The sequence below is a fragment of the Rhodofomes roseus genome, assembly GCF_022264815.1.
Source record: "Rhodofomes roseus strain CIRM-BRFM 1785 chromosome Unknown C8Q71scaffold_9, whole genome shotgun sequence".
In the NCBI taxonomy this organism is placed as follows: Eukaryota; Fungi; Basidiomycota; class Agaricomycetes; order Polyporales; family Fomitopsidaceae; genus Rhodofomes; species Rhodofomes roseus.
Genome location: NW_025952965.1, coordinates 608,381 through 621,497, shown reverse-complemented (window position 1 = coordinate 621,497; position 13,117 = coordinate 608,381). Strand labels below are relative to the sequence as shown.

Sequence of the window (13,117 nt, the reverse complement as noted above, 5' to 3'; positions counted from 1 at the left end):
TACGCGATGGGCGTGACGGGCGCCTGTTTATAGCAGGAACGTCATGTCGCGGGTGAGCAGCGCAGTCTCAGCCGCTTCCGAGTCTGTCCCGCCTTTCTCTCCTCGCCCACCATGCGGCCCTGGTCGGCCTTCCCGCTCGCCCTCCTCGCCCTCGCGCCCCTCGGGTGGTCCGCGCAGGTCCCCATCCACTCTGCACCCGTGCACACCCAGTCATCCAACATCCTCAACGCCCTCTACGCCGACCCGGACTACCTCTCCCTCGTCAAGCTCCTCCAGCGTGCAAAGCTCATCCCGACACTCAACAGAATCAATGGGAGCACTCTGTTTGCACCCACCAACGATGCCATCGCGAAACACGCGTTGTGGCAGGCTGCGCTGGACGCCCCTCACGACCTCCGCGACAACGTACAGGAGGAGCTGCGGCAACAGCTGTTCTACCACATCCTCAACTACACCATCCCCGCGCTTCCGACGGAGCAGTCAACTCAGACACACAAGACCCTTCTGTATCCACGTACTCCCACAGAACCTCCAACGCGGGAACCGCCACCCGGGCCACCATGGATGCCAATACCCGGAGGCACACTAGGCGGCGAGTCCCAGCGTCTGCGCGCAGCATATCGCGAGGATACGGTATGGGTAGGAGTCGATGCTTTCGGTAAGGGAGGTGCCGAGGTGGTCAAGGAGCTGGTCGAGGCTTCAAATGGCGTGGTCGTCGGAGTCAACCGTGTCCTGGACATGCCTCCAGACTTGGGTATGTTTAGTCTACTATCACAAGTCGCTCGTCTGCTGACCTTGGTCAGAGACTGTCATATCTCAACATCCATCATTATCCTACTTCCATAATGTGCTCACACCGGAGATTCACGACTTCCTGAACAGTACCTCCACGCTGACTCTTTTCTTGCCCGTCGACGCTGCATGGGAAGCACTACCCCACTACGAGCGACTGTATCTCCAGAGCAAATATGCGACGGATGACCTAACGCGTATCGTAAACATGCATGCGGTTGCGCGCAAGCATGTCAAATATGCGGACTCCTTCGCGTCGGACCTGAATCGTAAGCTACCCTTGCCGTTCCCCGGTTTATTCCACGCTAACTGTGGTATAGTCACGACTTTGGATGGGTCGGAGCTGCAGATAGTGACTTCTGACGACTCCAAGGTCAGAGTCTCTGGCGCTGAGCTCACTGAACCGGATATATATGCCTCGAACGGGGTCATCCATACCGTTTCATCGCTCCTCGTCCCTGAAGGCGCGCTCCAGCTGACACCGGAGAAGTATCTGCTCACGCTGAATTGCTCGTCCTTCGTGTCGATGCTGCACTCCGTAGACCTCGCGTCTTTGGTCAATGACACGGAGGCCGAGTGGACCATCCTCGCCCCAAGCGACGACGTGATGAACCTCTTTGGGGATGACGGGTCTATGCCGAACAATGGGACAGAGGAGCTCAAGAGGATGCTCAGGTATCATTTCCTGCCGGGGAAGTGGGCTCCGGATAAACTCAAGGACGGCATGCTGTTGGAGACCGCGCTCGAAGAAATCGGCTTAAATGGGGACAGGCAGGTGCTGTCTGTGGAGGTAAGCGGGAATGGCGCAAAGGTCGACAACAAAGGCAAGTCTGTCAGGTTTGGGGGAGCTGGGACCATAGGCGATCATGGTACGTGTTTCCCTCGTGCTGTGTTACATTGTAATGTCGATCACATTACTATTTCCCCAGTTGAGATCAACAACACGTTGATCTACTTCGTCTCGCGGCCGCTTGTTCCGCCTGCGGACGCGCTGCAGACGGCCCTGCCCGAGCTAGAACTGTCCTCCTTCCTCGCGGCTATTTTCTCCACGAGTCTGGCCGAGCGGCTGAAGACGACCCCTCGCACGACGCTCCTCATGCCGCCCAACAGCGCATTCAAGCGCCTGGGCATGCTCGTCTCCGCACACCTGCTCGCGGCGTCCTCGCGTTCGGACCTCGAGCGCGTCATCGAGCACCACGCGCTGCAAGGCGTCGAGTACGGCAGCAAGCTCGTGAATGGGAGCCAGCGCACCTTCGCCACGCTCGAGGGCTCCGACGTCCACGCGGAGCGCACGCCAAACGGCACGGTCATCCTGAGCGCCAGCGGCGGCTGGGCGGGCATGCAGGCTGCCCTCGTCCCGCGCGACATGCTCACGCACACGGGCGTCATCCACGAGGTGTCGGATATCATGATTCCGAGGAGTGTGCAGCTGACGATCGGGAAGCTCGTAAAGGCAGCGAAGGGCACAACTATGGCGACGATGATGACGAAGGCCGGGGTGGACTGGGTGCTGAATGGGACGGCACCCCCCACGGGCTCGCCTTGGGCTGAGCAAGGTCTCACTGGGTCCGGTTGGACGCTTTTGTGTCCGACTGACGACGCGTTCAAGCAGGTGAACCTCACTGCGCTGTATGCAGACGAGGACCGCCTCCGCGCCATCGTCAGCCAGCACCTCATCCCATCCCCGGAGTCGTCCTCGAAGGCCCCCGACTTGCAGGACGTCCTCAACAACAACCGCCCGCTCGGGATGGACGACAGCGCGTCTTACTCCACGCTCCATACGCTCTCGGAAGACACGCTGTACGGCGACATCGTCTTCCGTATGCTAGAGGGCGATGAGACCGGTACCATCGTTGGCGTGGACGGCGCGCACGGGGACAAGGGGAAGCGCGACTGGGCACGCGTCCTCTCTTGGGGCCGAGCGACGGCGGGCGGAGGCACCGGGGGAGTCGTACAGATCGACCGGCTACTTGTGCCGTACTACCCACCATGGTACATCCAATACGGCGCGCCCGGCGTAGTAGGCGTGCTCGGCGTGGCGCTCATCGGGGCGTTCTTCTACGGCGTAAGGATGATCTGGCGGAGAGACACGACAGAGGCGACGTATGAGCCGATAGGCGGGTTCGTCCAGGACGACGGGGAGGAGGCATGACGAACTTGTATGAGAGTGATGATCGTAGGGCTATTTATGCTGCGGCTTTAGATATTGCTGTCGGATTTGCTACAGAACATCCGGATAATTTGTACCTTGTACATACATGTGTATTGTATATTTCAGCTGCGTATGCACTGCAATCTCATAGAACGCTCGACATAGCATGTTGCTCTTCTGTCGTGTTGGTCCTACTACCAAGACTAGTGCACTACAGACTCTCAACGAGATCGGGCTAGCACACAGGCAGACAAATGCACTGATGTGTGAACTACGATGCATTGTAATCATTGTACAAATCTCCAGGAGCCAAAAACAAACTGCGTATTAAAGCGAACGACCTCCAGCACTAAACCTAAGCCTCTACCTCTACCTCCCTCTTCTTGAGCACGAGGTCCTTGCCCACGACGCGCTTCCAGACATCGTTGACTTCGTCGACGACAGTCTCGAAGTGGGAGGTGGCGTCATACGAACGCGTGATGAAGATCTGGTCGTCCTTGCCGGACGCGGTGGGTGTGTACACTGATGAAATGGTAACAAACCTGAAAAGATGGTCAGAACGGGTGATGCCTTGAGGTCGGAGTCAACTCACTTGTCGTAGATTGGGCCCAGGAGCTGGAGACCGGGCACGATCTCCTGCTCAGGCCTGTCAGTCTCGACGATCGTGCTGACAATCGCGACATAGACGTCCTTTGCGCAGACATTGTGCGTCGACGAGACCATCGCGACATAGATGTCTGCATGCGCTCAATCAGCATACTTCGATCCGACAGCTGCTACAGGGACTTACCATTCCGCCTGCCCACTTGGTTCTGAGGAATGATGATCTGAGCGCTGTCCGCGTCGTCGGTGCCAGGGATGGGGTGCTTTAGGAAGCAAATGGCCCGGATGACCTTGCCCTCCTCGATCACCCGAACCTTGCCGCCATCAGTGGGCTTTCCGGCGCCGAAGTAGCTCGGGTCACCGATGACCTGCTTCGCCTTGACGGTCTCGGTACCGCTGCGGACGCCGACGAACTTGCCGTTCGCGTCCGTGACAATCTCGTCGATGGACTTGTCGAGCATGTAGGTGCCACCGTAGATGGCGCTCAGACGGGCGAAGGATTGCGGCAGCTCGCCAAGGCCATAGAGGGGGTAGATGTAAGGGGACTTGCCATAGCGAGCCATGGAAGAGGTGTAAAGGACAATGCGCTCGTAAGCGGGGCGGGCGGGTTTGGTCTTGTAGCTAGTCAAGTGCCATTAGGCGGAGAGAGCAAGTGAGGATGCACGCCACGCACTCATCGTCAAGGTAAAGAGCCATGGCATGGCCAATGAAGTCTTGAGTTCCGGGCTCAAGACCGAACTTCTCGTAAACTGAGGCCATCGTATCCTTGTCTAGGTTGACGCCTTCCGTCGAGCGTGGTTACGCTTGGCATACATGCATGGATATAGACGACGTACCCTGGTGCGTAGCCGGATCCTCGTCCTTCCAGCTCTGCAAGAACTCGAAGAACTTCTTCGCTCTCCGCTTCTCGAAGAGACCCATCAAAGGGCTCTTGACCGCCTCCATCTCCGTGCTGGGCACCTTGGAGATCTTGCCATCGCGGTACACGAAGCTGCCTGCGATCTGCTTGAACTCAAGGTAGCGCGTCACGTCCGTGTGCACGAGAATGCGCGTGAGCTCGCCGGACGCGATGATGAACTTGGGGATCAGATCGACGGCATAGTCGCGGTCGCGTCCGAGCTCCGTCGGAGGAGCCTGGTCGGGCCTGAACTTGCGGTAGAGCTGTGTGTCGAGCTAGGAGTCGGCGACGACCCTGGACAGCGCGTCGGAGTGCCTACCTGGGTCAAGTTCAGACTCGCGCTGTCTCCACCGTAGTAGTCGTTCCTGTCCATATGCAGGACCTTCTTGCCCTCCACGGAGAGCAATCCGGAAAGGATACATTCCGTCAAGCCAGTGCCGAGAACAATGACCTGCCACCGCGTGTCAGTACATCCACTCTCCGCATGAGTAGTGTTACTCTTACGTCGTATTCTTCATCCATGGTCGTTCAATCAGCTATGCGTGGGTCTGTAGGAAAGCAGTGGGTGGACGAGGGCGGCGGATCCAGCTTGGGTTGTGAGGCGCCTCATATACGCGCCCATCCAGCATCGATCCGGGGACACGTGCTGGCCTCACGACAACGCCCATCGTCGAGACTCGAACACTGCCAGTACTCGTAGCTCGGGGTCGCAGATCATCAGTCGAACGGTAAGAACACAAATACAGTACAGATACATTAAACTGCTACCAGTACAGATCGTCTGACCACCCTGGTCCACCCTGTTAAATAGAACCATTGACAGCAAACCCATCAAGCTTTCAAGAGGCACTCGTCTTGCGGCGTTTCTCCGCATACAAGCTCTCTAGCGAGATTGGTCGTTCATGCTCCTCAGCCTTGCGTTTGTTATACGCCTCTCCAATGATATCCTCCTTTTCGTCCTCGCTGAGAAGAGAGATTTCCACTCGTTCGACCTTCATTTTAGGCGGCGGTGCCTTCTGCGATTTCTTTCGCTCCATGTAAGCGGAATACTGCCGCACCATACGGTCAATAGCTTTGCGGTCATTGCCGTTCATTAGTACGGGTTTCAGGCCGGTTGTGAAAGAGACGACATACTTTTCTTATTCTTCCCATGGGTGTAGTGACAAGCCTCCACCGTCCTCCTGTTGCTGTACTAGTATTGCAGAGAGCTCAGTCCACCAAATACCCCGGCAAGCCTGAACGCCAGCCTACCTTCCTCACAAAGCCTGAGTACTTCTCTCTGCGGGGCAAGTATTTCCAGTTCCGAGGTTGCCGCGCGATCCACCTCGCAAGCACACGCAAGTCCGTGTTACTCCAAACCTCGTTGTGCCCACCCATGTTAGCAACGTCCGCGTCCGTATCTGGATCGGCACGCCAGTCGGACAGCTCGCCGTCGGACTCCTCAGAGTCGGATCCCGCGCTCGCATCTTCGTCGTCGGACATATCTGGACCAGGAGGGTTGGGAAGGCTGCCCCGCCGGACACCTGAAGACCTTCGTGTTGCTTTCTCAGCGCTGGCCTTGGCAGTACGGTACACCTTGTCCGCGAGATCTGTGTTGCGAGCCCAATATCTATTCCAAGAAGCGGCATCATGATGAGGTGCCTACATCGCCCCAGTCAATCATCCCTCCAAAGTTGTAGTGCATAAGCTAGACACGTACCTTCTGTGCCAGCCGAGCGTACAGCTCGGTTTTGGTTAGGGATGCATCCTTTCCGACCTCCCAAAGGATGAAGTCGACAAAGAACTTCTTGTCCTCATCGGTGAATGTATTCCCGAGACCGTTTGGTGTTCTTACAGCATGGGTAGGAGGGGTGGGTGCGTGCAAAGGGCGTTGCGGAACACGAATCTCTGCGCTGTTCGGGTGAAGATTGAAATCTTCACTGGAGGCGTGGCGTCGAGGCGGCCTGGGGTTCTTCATAGGACAATCGGGAGAGTACGAGTCTCGACGTCCAGACGAGGTGAGCGGCGGCCTGCCCGGTGCGCGACCGCGGTCGGGTGCTCTAGAAGATATCGACTGCAATGAAGGCCTCAAGGGTGCAGCCGCCGGCTGCGTGGAGCGAGGAATAGGAGGGGGAGAAGCGGGCCTGATGTCGCGGCCCTCATCTCTGGTTGCAGACAAGAATGGTCGAGCGACAGGGGTGTTGCTAGCTGTAGCTGGAGGTGATGCCAGTTGGGTTGGCTGCCTCGGTGGCGCAGGGGGGACCGCGGCCTCGGCCGCGAGTTTATTGATCAAGCGGTGAATACGGCTGCCGTGGTCGAGGAAATAGTCCGTCCACTGGCCAGCAGAGTGCCCGTTTACCTAAGGCAAGGCGTGAGGACAGGATGCGAGCGTACAAACGAAAAGTGGCGCACTTCATTCAATGAGTCCAACGCCTGGCGGTAGGTCTGGCCGTTACTCTCGCTCTCATGCAAAGCCCGAACAAGGCGCGCGTCGTCGTCAGGATGGGCACCGACAGGGTTGCTCATCTTCAGAGCCTCGCTAATGAGGCTCTGGAGAGCGGTCAGCACCCCCGTCTGGGGTGCTGGCGGAACACCCTGAGGCGCCCCAAGTTGAGCGAGCAGTCCTTGAAGTTTGAGTTGATTACCATTCGCGCTGGGGCCGGGACCGTTGGTTGATATGAACGCTTGTGGGGTTGGCTGCGCGGGCACCGGCGGAACGTTGGAGGGGCCCGCTAATCCTAAGAGGCCCGTGCCCTGCTGCGCTCTGGGTGCTGCGTTGTTCGCTTGTGCGTTCTGTCCGGGTGCTGCGTTGTTCGCGCCCTGCGCGAGAGCCAACAAGATATTGGTGAGTGCAGATGGGTCGGAGGAAGCCATTTGGGCGGAGGAGGCGGTGGCTGCCTAGTCGTGATGAGGGTATCGAGAGGACGACAGAAAGCTGGTGATTGTCCCGGAGTACGCTTATTTACAAGAGTAGCGCGGCTTCACCCACACGGGCGCAGGGTGGGAGAGGGGGACTGTGGACGGAGACGGAGAGAGCGCGCCTGCGAGACCGAGAGGTCCGAGTCCACACTACCGTGTCCGATCAACACATGTACACGATCAACGACGCGTCGGTCACCTGACTCACTCATCAATGCGTCTCTGGGATCGCCGATTCCATCTCCTTCCATACCTCCGTATCCTCACGCCCATGGCCCCCTCGGTCCTCGTCGTCTGCCTAGGCAACATCTGCCGCTCGCCGATGGGCGACGCGGTCCTCAAGCACGTCGCTAAAGAGCGCGGGCTCGACCTCACCGTCGACTCCGCCGGGACATCGCGCTACCACATTGGCGAGGATCCGGACGATCGGTGAGCCATTGTCCTCAAGGTCAGTCGGCACATTAGAGGCTAACACCAGGCACTGTACTGGGCTCTGTGTGTGCTTGTGGGAGTAGGACGATCGCAGCGTGTCGCAAAGTGAGTAGTATCGCGCTCTTGGTGTAGACTGGACTACGAAAGCTAAGATGACTGTCTGCAGCACCAAGTTCCGATTCTGCACTCTGCACGACAAGTCACAGAGGAAGACTATCGACGCTTCACGCACATTCTAGCTGCAGACGAGGCCAACCTACGCTCTCTACAGCAGAAGAAACCCCGTAATGCCACGGCCGAGATCAGGCTGTGGGGCTCATACCTGGACAATAACCCTATTCAAGACCCGTATTACGGTGGAACTGTACGTCGACAGATGCTCGTGCCCAATCTATCCTTACGCCCACACGTTCCCACCCACAGAGGGACTTCGAGGAATGCTATCAACAATGTGTCCACTTGTCAAATGCCTTCCTCGACGAGGTGGTCGGGAAGGAGTCTCAGTCTTAGACCACTTGTGCGTCGGAGCGGCGAGAGGGACGTAGCCTTGTTGAACGTTGATACTTGGATCTCAATGATGGTATGCATCCTCTGCATAGACGCAGACTGTACAACAGCACTGTACATTCTGATATGAAGTATTACACTGCGGCTCGCAAGTCAAGTCCGCTTAAGAGACTTCTACACCTAGACACATTCCCGTAACCTGCACTTCTGTTGTTTACATGAACTTCGAGGCCTGTCCCCACACCCATTAGCACTCTCGACGAGAACGAAACGGTACGTCGACTTACCAGACCCATGAGGCTGCCCAAGCCACCGCTGTTGCTCCCGCCAGTCGCACCGCTGAACTTGCTCTGCACCACCATCTTCATCACCATCATCGCTGCGCTGTTGACCGCATCCTGCTTGTTGCCCGAAGATGCGCCGCCCGACGAGTCGAACAGCTTGCCCGCCTCGGACATCGCGAAGCTGATCAGGTCCGACGAGGAGCCGGAGCCACCGCCGCCGCCAGACGTGAACTTCTTCATGGCCTATGAGAAGTAAAGTGGTGCATCAATAAGACTGGAAGTCAGAAGAATGGGCGGCGATAGATGTACCTGAAGGGCGGCGGCACTGCCCATGGAGCTCGCGCCCAGGCTGCTGCCATTGCCCTGCTGGTATGCGACGTTGTGCGCCTGCTGCACACCCTCCTCATCGATGGGCTCGTTGCTCTGGCTCTAGACAAGTACACGCCTCTCGTCAGTTCGTCGGTCACAAGCCACACGCAATAACACTCACCGAGTGGTTTGTCACATGCTGCAGAGCAGAGTGGAAGAGCGACGGGTCCTGGCCGCTCTGCTGGCTCGCGTTGTTCGCGATGTTCTCGTGGTTTCCCACTACCAAACAGAATCAGATCGCAGTCAGCACTCTCCTGATGATGATCCCGCGCAGACATGCAAACGTACGATCCGGGCGCCATTGGTCCTGCGCGCCCGAGTGGGGCTGAGAAGTGTACTGCGGACCGCCAGACTGGCCGCTGTAGTGCTGCTGCTGCCCGCCACCCTGGCCGTAGTGCGACTGGGTACCACTGCCCTGCTGGGGACGCGAGCTGTGCTCGTCGTTCCCAGAGTCGTTGTAGTATGAGGCAGCTTGGCCGTGCTGCTGCTGCTGCTGCTGCTGACCGTAGCCTGCGCTCTGACCGCCGTAGCCCTGGTTTCCACCGGGCTGCTGACGACCCTCTGCACCGTAGCGCGAGGAGCTATAGCCCTCACTGCCTTCATAGGCAGGGCCATTTTGTGCATGGGGGCCAGAGGTGCCATATGCGCCCTGCTCGCTGCCATACGGGCGGCGGCCCTCGCTCTCGGACGGGTAGGGCGCAGCATAATCCTCCCCCGCCTCGCTCTTATACTGCCCGCCACCCTGCCCTTGGGGGCGCTGAGCGCCGTATCCCCCACCGCCGCTCTCGTACGCGGGACGCCGGCCGCCCTCAGAGTACTCTGAGCTTCCGTAGCCTCCTCCACTTTCATGCTGAGGACGACGTGCTTCGCCGTAGCCAGAAGCTCCATGATCAGAGCCTCCGCCGCCATACTCTGGGCGCGGCCCTCCACCGCCGTACGACGGCGCATAGCCTGAATCCTCCCCTTGGCGGCGATCAGGGTAGTACGGCGCGCCTCCTCCCCCTCCTCCTTCGAAGGGCGGCTGGCCTTCATGGTGGCCGTGGTGGTGGCTGTGCGGGCCCGGAGGAGGCGGGCCTCCATAGCCAGGCCCCTCGCCCTCGAAGGGAGGCCGTCCCCCTCCGCCAGGGTACTCCGGACGCGGCGGGCCGCCCTCGTAGTACTCTTCGCCGCCGGGGTGCTGGCGGCGGGGCGCGTTGTAGCCGTCGCGGCGGTCGTTGGCTTCAGAAAGGACGTGAGCATCGTGTCCGCGGACGAAACGATGGCGATCGGGCGCAGCCTGGGTACGCGGACGAGAGATCGTGTCTGTCTGTCCTACTTACATTGGCTCAAGATGAAATCCTACAGGACGGGGCTCGTCAGGCTGTGAGGGCCAGCTGGGTAGAGAGGGACTTACCATGGTGCTTGTGTTGGATGGTCGTGAGGCAAAGTGCGATAGCGAGGTCAATAAGTACTCGAGCTTGGTGGCTGTCCGAGTGAGCGCATCGCGATAGTCGTCACTTGCACAGATCAGCCACTCCAGGCACGCGTGCATACAGCGTCTATCTAATCTGCGATCCCAATGTCATGCCAAGCCACCAGGAACGTTTGCCTGAGCCTGGAATTTTGCTTGCAGACTTCGCACGTAGTATACGGGCTAACTGGCCAAACATTTGCTCCCGGTATGCATAATATACAAGTTGCAGCGATCGAATGTATCATCCAATTCCACGATGACTGCTCAATCGTGCGTCGGCATAGCCATAGAGGCCTGCCCTTTGAGAACATCTTCCTCCTTCCAGAGTGCAGTGGTAGTCTGAAAGACCAATATCAATGGCATATCGCAGCTCAAAACCGCCAGCACAAACCTTGTTCTGTGTGTAGAAGTCGATGCCACTGCACAACCCGATCATTCAGTAACATCTCACGATAGGGTGACTGAGAAGCAACGCACCCGCGTCCATAGAAAGGGACATCGCCGAGGAAGCTCGCCTTGTTCCCGCTCCAGGAGAACATCGGCAATGGCACAGGGATGGGGACGTTGATGCCGACCTGTCCGACCTCGACTTCACGCTCGAACTTGCGAGCCGTCGCCCCGCTCTTCGTGAAGATTGCCGTCCCATTACCGTACGGGTTAGCGTTGATAATCGCCAGAGCGTCTTCAACGGAGTCTGCCCTCAACACGACCAACACGGGACCGAAGATCTCTTCCCTGGAGACGAACCGATGTTAGTGAATGAATAGACCGCTGGACGTTGCCCGTACTTGTAGCATCGCATGTCCGCCGTCGCCTCAATGACCGTTGGACCAACCCAGTTCCCGTCAGGGTATCCGGGCACCTCGATCCCACGGCCATCCAAGGCAATGATGCCGCCCTGCTCCTCCGCAGACGCAATCAAGCCCGTAATGCGCTGCTTCGCAGCCGGAGAAATGACAGGGCCCAGGTCGGCATCCTGCTCGAAGCCCTGGTTCACCTTGAGCTTCGCGGCACGCTCGCACAGCTCTGGCAGCCAGCCCTGTGCGTTCCCGACAAGGACGGCGACAGATATTGCCATGCATCGCTGGCCAGCGGCACCGAAGGCGGCGCCCATGAGCGAGTTGAGTGCGTGGTTCTTGTTGGCGTCTGGCATAATGACAGCGTGGTTCTTTGCGCCCATGTTGCACTGGACACGTTTGCCTGTCTTGCGCCCCCTGCACCACGTCGTCATGAGCTACACTGTGAACAATCAAAGTATGTGGCCGCTGACCGTTCGTAGATGTGCTTGCCCGCACGATCACCACCAACGAAGGAAATGGCCTTGATCGAAGGGTGGTCGCAGATCGAGTTCACGGTCGGTACAGTCCCGTGTACAACGCTCAGCACGCCGTCTGGAAGTCCCGCGCGCTGGCACAGCTCCGCAATGATCATAGCGGCTCCAGGGTCACGCTCTGACGGTTTCACTATCAGAGTATTTCCTGTCGAAAGGGCCATGGGGATTGTCCAAAGAGGAATCATGCTACGCCGAATGTTCATTTATTAGTCGCAGTGGTACGCGTGAAAGACGCACGCAGGGAAGTTGAAGGGTGCGATGCTGCAAGAATTCAGTAAAGGCCGCGCCTTAGCTATGCATACTGTACGCACCTAGCGCAGACACCCAATGGCAGACGCCGTGTTGAAGTATCCATGTCCTTGCTGACTTGAGAAATACATCAGCGATGCAAACTAGAACCACGCAGATTTTTGCTGCACCTTCGATTGTGTCACCGAGCAATGCAGTAGGTACATTTGACGAGGTCTCAACGACCTGCAAACCGCGGAGCAGATCTCCATGCGCATCTGAGGCAGCATGAGACACCACATGAGAGAGCATGGCCACCAGGCGGACGTACCAGCAAGCGTCTTGCCCTGTTCCAGGACTATGCTATTCGCGACTGCATCTGCGTTCTTACGCAGCAAGTGCTGCAGTCTGACTTTTGCGTCAGGTACGGAGGCACAAGCAGATGAGGCAAGGACGCTCACTCCAGAACGAATCGCTGGCGAGTGAGAACACTCGATCGACTCCAGGTCTTGTACGCCTCCGATGCCGCAGCCACAGCCTGGTCAAACTCTGACGAAGTAGTCTCCGGTACACGCGTAAGCAGCGTCTGCGTCGCCTGTGTTCCGCAAATACATCAGGTCATCCGGATCCTCCCTTCCGCCGACGCACATACCGGGTCGACGACGTCGATCCACGACTCCGCGCTGCTCTCGACGAACGCGCCGCCAATGAAGTTCTTCGTCTTCTCCCCCGTCGCACTGGTGCCCTTCCAGTCGGCCGAGATCTGCTCCGCCTTCGCACGCGCCGTGGGAGTGAGTGCGCTCAGTGGGGGGCGCACCGAGGTCGCGTATGAGCGTCGGGCGAGGAAGCGGGCGGGGCGGGGCAGCTTGGGGGGCGGCATAGTATGACCACAGGCAGGATGAGAGGAACGGTGAACGGGCAGTAGTCCAAGGAGACGCAGGTTATGTATGACACGCTGAACAACGATTGCCCGGCGCGCCTACAGCCGATGCGGGGGTGGCGGGAACCCGCGAAGGCCTACGCGCGTGACGGTCATGCGACCCCGCACACGCTACACGTGCGGACTCTTCTCTCTCACGCACCACGACTGTCTCGAACTTTCCCAAAGAGAGACTCACTGCGCATGTCCAGAGGGCACACTCCCCAAGAGGGAGAAAAAGGCGGCGGA

General features: G+C 58.5%; 6 protein-coding genes across 6 annotated transcripts; 2 read left to right on the top strand and 4 right to left on the bottom strand.

Annotated features, from left to right (window-relative positions):
- Position 1: 1 nt before the first annotated feature.
- Positions 2 to 2,979, top strand: C8Q71DRAFT_588256 (FAS1 domain-containing protein). The gene is made up of 4 exons (XM_047919547.1): positions 2 to 754; positions 804 to 1,061; positions 1,113 to 1,661; positions 1,722 to 2,979. Exons 1-4 carry the CDS (start codon positions 112 to 114, stop codon positions 2,942 to 2,944), a joined length of 2,673 nt encoding a protein of 890 aa, XP_047779330.1. The 5' UTR covers positions 2 to 111; the 3' UTR covers positions 2,945 to 2,979.
- A 225-nt stretch (positions 2,980 to 3,204) lies between these two features.
- Positions 3,205 to 5,094, bottom strand: C8Q71DRAFT_757033 (rab GDP-dissociation inhibitor). The gene is made up of 7 exons (XM_047923648.1): positions 4,950 to 5,094; positions 4,765 to 4,896; positions 4,384 to 4,708; positions 4,221 to 4,329; positions 3,735 to 4,168; positions 3,537 to 3,681; positions 3,205 to 3,486 (listed from the first exon to the last, which is right to left on the bottom strand). Exons 1-7 carry the CDS (start codon positions 4,965 to 4,967, stop codon positions 3,300 to 3,302), a joined length of 1,350 nt encoding a protein of 449 aa, XP_047779329.1. The 5' UTR covers positions 4,968 to 5,094; the 3' UTR covers positions 3,205 to 3,299.
- A 164-nt stretch (positions 5,095 to 5,258) lies between these two features.
- C8Q71DRAFT_588260 (uncharacterized protein) lies at positions 5,259 to 7,487 on the bottom strand. The gene is made up of 4 exons (XM_047919548.1): positions 6,837 to 7,487; positions 6,145 to 6,783; positions 5,697 to 6,086; positions 5,259 to 5,637 (listed from the first exon to the last, which is right to left on the bottom strand). The coding sequence occupies exons 1-4, from the start codon at positions 7,296 to 7,298 to the stop codon at positions 5,551 to 5,553; spliced, it is 1,578 nt and encodes a 525-aa protein (XP_047779328.1). The 5' UTR covers positions 7,299 to 7,487; the 3' UTR covers positions 5,259 to 5,550.
- A 74-nt stretch (positions 7,488 to 7,561) lies between these two features.
- On the top strand, positions 7,562 to 8,374 carry C8Q71DRAFT_588090 (phosphotyrosine protein phosphatase). Its single transcript, XM_047919545.1, has 4 exons — positions 7,562 to 7,772; positions 7,859 to 7,880; positions 7,942 to 8,139; positions 8,199 to 8,374. Exons 1-4 carry the CDS (start codon positions 7,615 to 7,617, stop codon positions 8,283 to 8,285), a joined length of 465 nt encoding a protein of 154 aa, XP_047779327.1. The 5' UTR covers positions 7,562 to 7,614; the 3' UTR covers positions 8,286 to 8,374.
- Positions 8,375 to 8,496: 122 nt separating this feature from the next.
- C8Q71DRAFT_857473 (putative beta-fg) lies at positions 8,497 to 10,466 on the bottom strand (the record flags this gene model as incomplete). Its single annotated transcript, XM_047927416.1, has 7 exons — positions 8,497 to 8,514; positions 8,570 to 8,809; positions 8,876 to 8,995; positions 9,057 to 9,154; positions 9,224 to 10,153; positions 10,255 to 10,273; positions 10,329 to 10,466. The coding sequence occupies 7 exons, from the start codon at positions 10,464 to 10,466 to the stop codon at positions 8,497 to 8,499; spliced, it is 1,563 nt and encodes a 520-aa protein (XP_047779326.1).
- A 93-nt stretch (positions 10,467 to 10,559) lies between these two features.
- C8Q71DRAFT_588124 (methylmalonate-semialdehyde dehydrogenase) lies at positions 10,560 to 12,951 on the bottom strand. The gene is made up of 11 exons (XM_047919546.1): positions 12,602 to 12,951; positions 12,411 to 12,544; positions 12,281 to 12,357; positions 12,141 to 12,227; positions 12,033 to 12,087; positions 11,959 to 11,982; positions 11,659 to 11,907; positions 11,177 to 11,602; positions 10,866 to 11,123; positions 10,780 to 10,807; positions 10,560 to 10,727 (listed from the first exon to the last, which is right to left on the bottom strand). The coding sequence occupies exons 1-11, from the start codon at positions 12,827 to 12,829 to the stop codon at positions 10,653 to 10,655; spliced, it is 1,641 nt and encodes a 546-aa protein (XP_047779325.1). The 5' UTR covers positions 12,830 to 12,951; the 3' UTR covers positions 10,560 to 10,652.
- Between the last annotated feature and the right edge of the window lie 166 nt (positions 12,952 to 13,117).

Bases quoted from the DNA above. Each gene is read 5' to 3' on its own strand.
- C8Q71DRAFT_588256 (XM_047919547.1), top strand. From the start codon at position 112: ATGCGGCCCTGGTCGGCCTTCCCGCTCGCCCTCCTCGCCCTCGCGCCC. The intron at 1,062-1,112 runs GTAAGCTACCCT...ACTGTGGTATAG, and splicing joins CTTCGCGTCGGACCTGAATC to TCACGACTTTGGATGGGTCG. The intron at 1,662-1,721 runs GTACGTGTTTCC...CTATTTCCCCAG, and splicing joins TGGGACCATAGGCGATCATG to TTGAGATCAACAACACGTTG.
- C8Q71DRAFT_757033 (XM_047923648.1), bottom strand. The intron at 4,330-4,383 runs GTACGTCGTCTA...GCTCGACGGAAG, and splicing joins GGATCCGGCTACGCACCAGG to GCGTCAACCTAGACAAGGAT. The intron at 4,169-4,220 runs GTGCGTGGCGTG...GCACTTGACTAG, and splicing joins GCTCTTTACCTTGACGATGA to CTACAAGACCAAACCCGCCC.
- C8Q71DRAFT_588260 (XM_047919548.1), bottom strand. From the start codon at position 7,298: ATGGCTTCCTCCGACCCATCTGCACTCACCAATATCTTGTTGGCTCTC. The intron at 6,087-6,144 runs GTACGTGTCTAG...GGGGCGATGTAG, and splicing joins ACGCTCGGCTGGCACAGAAG to GCACCTCATCATGATGCCGC. The intron at 5,638-5,696 runs GTAGGCTGGCGT...CTGCAATACTAG, and splicing joins ACTCAGGCTTTGTGAGGAAG to TACAGCAACAGGAGGACGGT.
- C8Q71DRAFT_588090 (XM_047919545.1), top strand. From the start codon at position 7,615: ATGGCCCCCTCGGTCCTCGTCGTCTGCCTAGGCAACATCTGCCGCTCG. The intron at 7,773-7,858 runs GTGAGCCATTGT...TTGTGGGAGTAG, and splicing joins GGCGAGGATCCGGACGATCG to GACGATCGCAGCGTGTCGCA. The intron at 7,881-7,941 runs GTGAGTAGTATC...GACTGTCTGCAG, and splicing joins CGATCGCAGCGTGTCGCAAA to CACCAAGTTCCGATTCTGCA.
- C8Q71DRAFT_588124 (XM_047919546.1), bottom strand. From the start codon at position 12,829: ATGCCGCCCCCCAAGCTGCCCCGCCCCGCCCGCTTCCTCGCCCGACGC. The intron at 12,358-12,410 runs GTGAGCGTCCTT...CGCAAAAGTCAG, and splicing joins CGCCAGCGATTCGTTCTGGA to ACTGCAGCACTTGCTGCGTA. The intron at 10,808-10,865 runs GTGCGTTGCTTC...CGGGTTGTGCAG, and splicing joins GTCCCTTTCTATGGACGCGG to TGGCATCGACTTCTACACAC.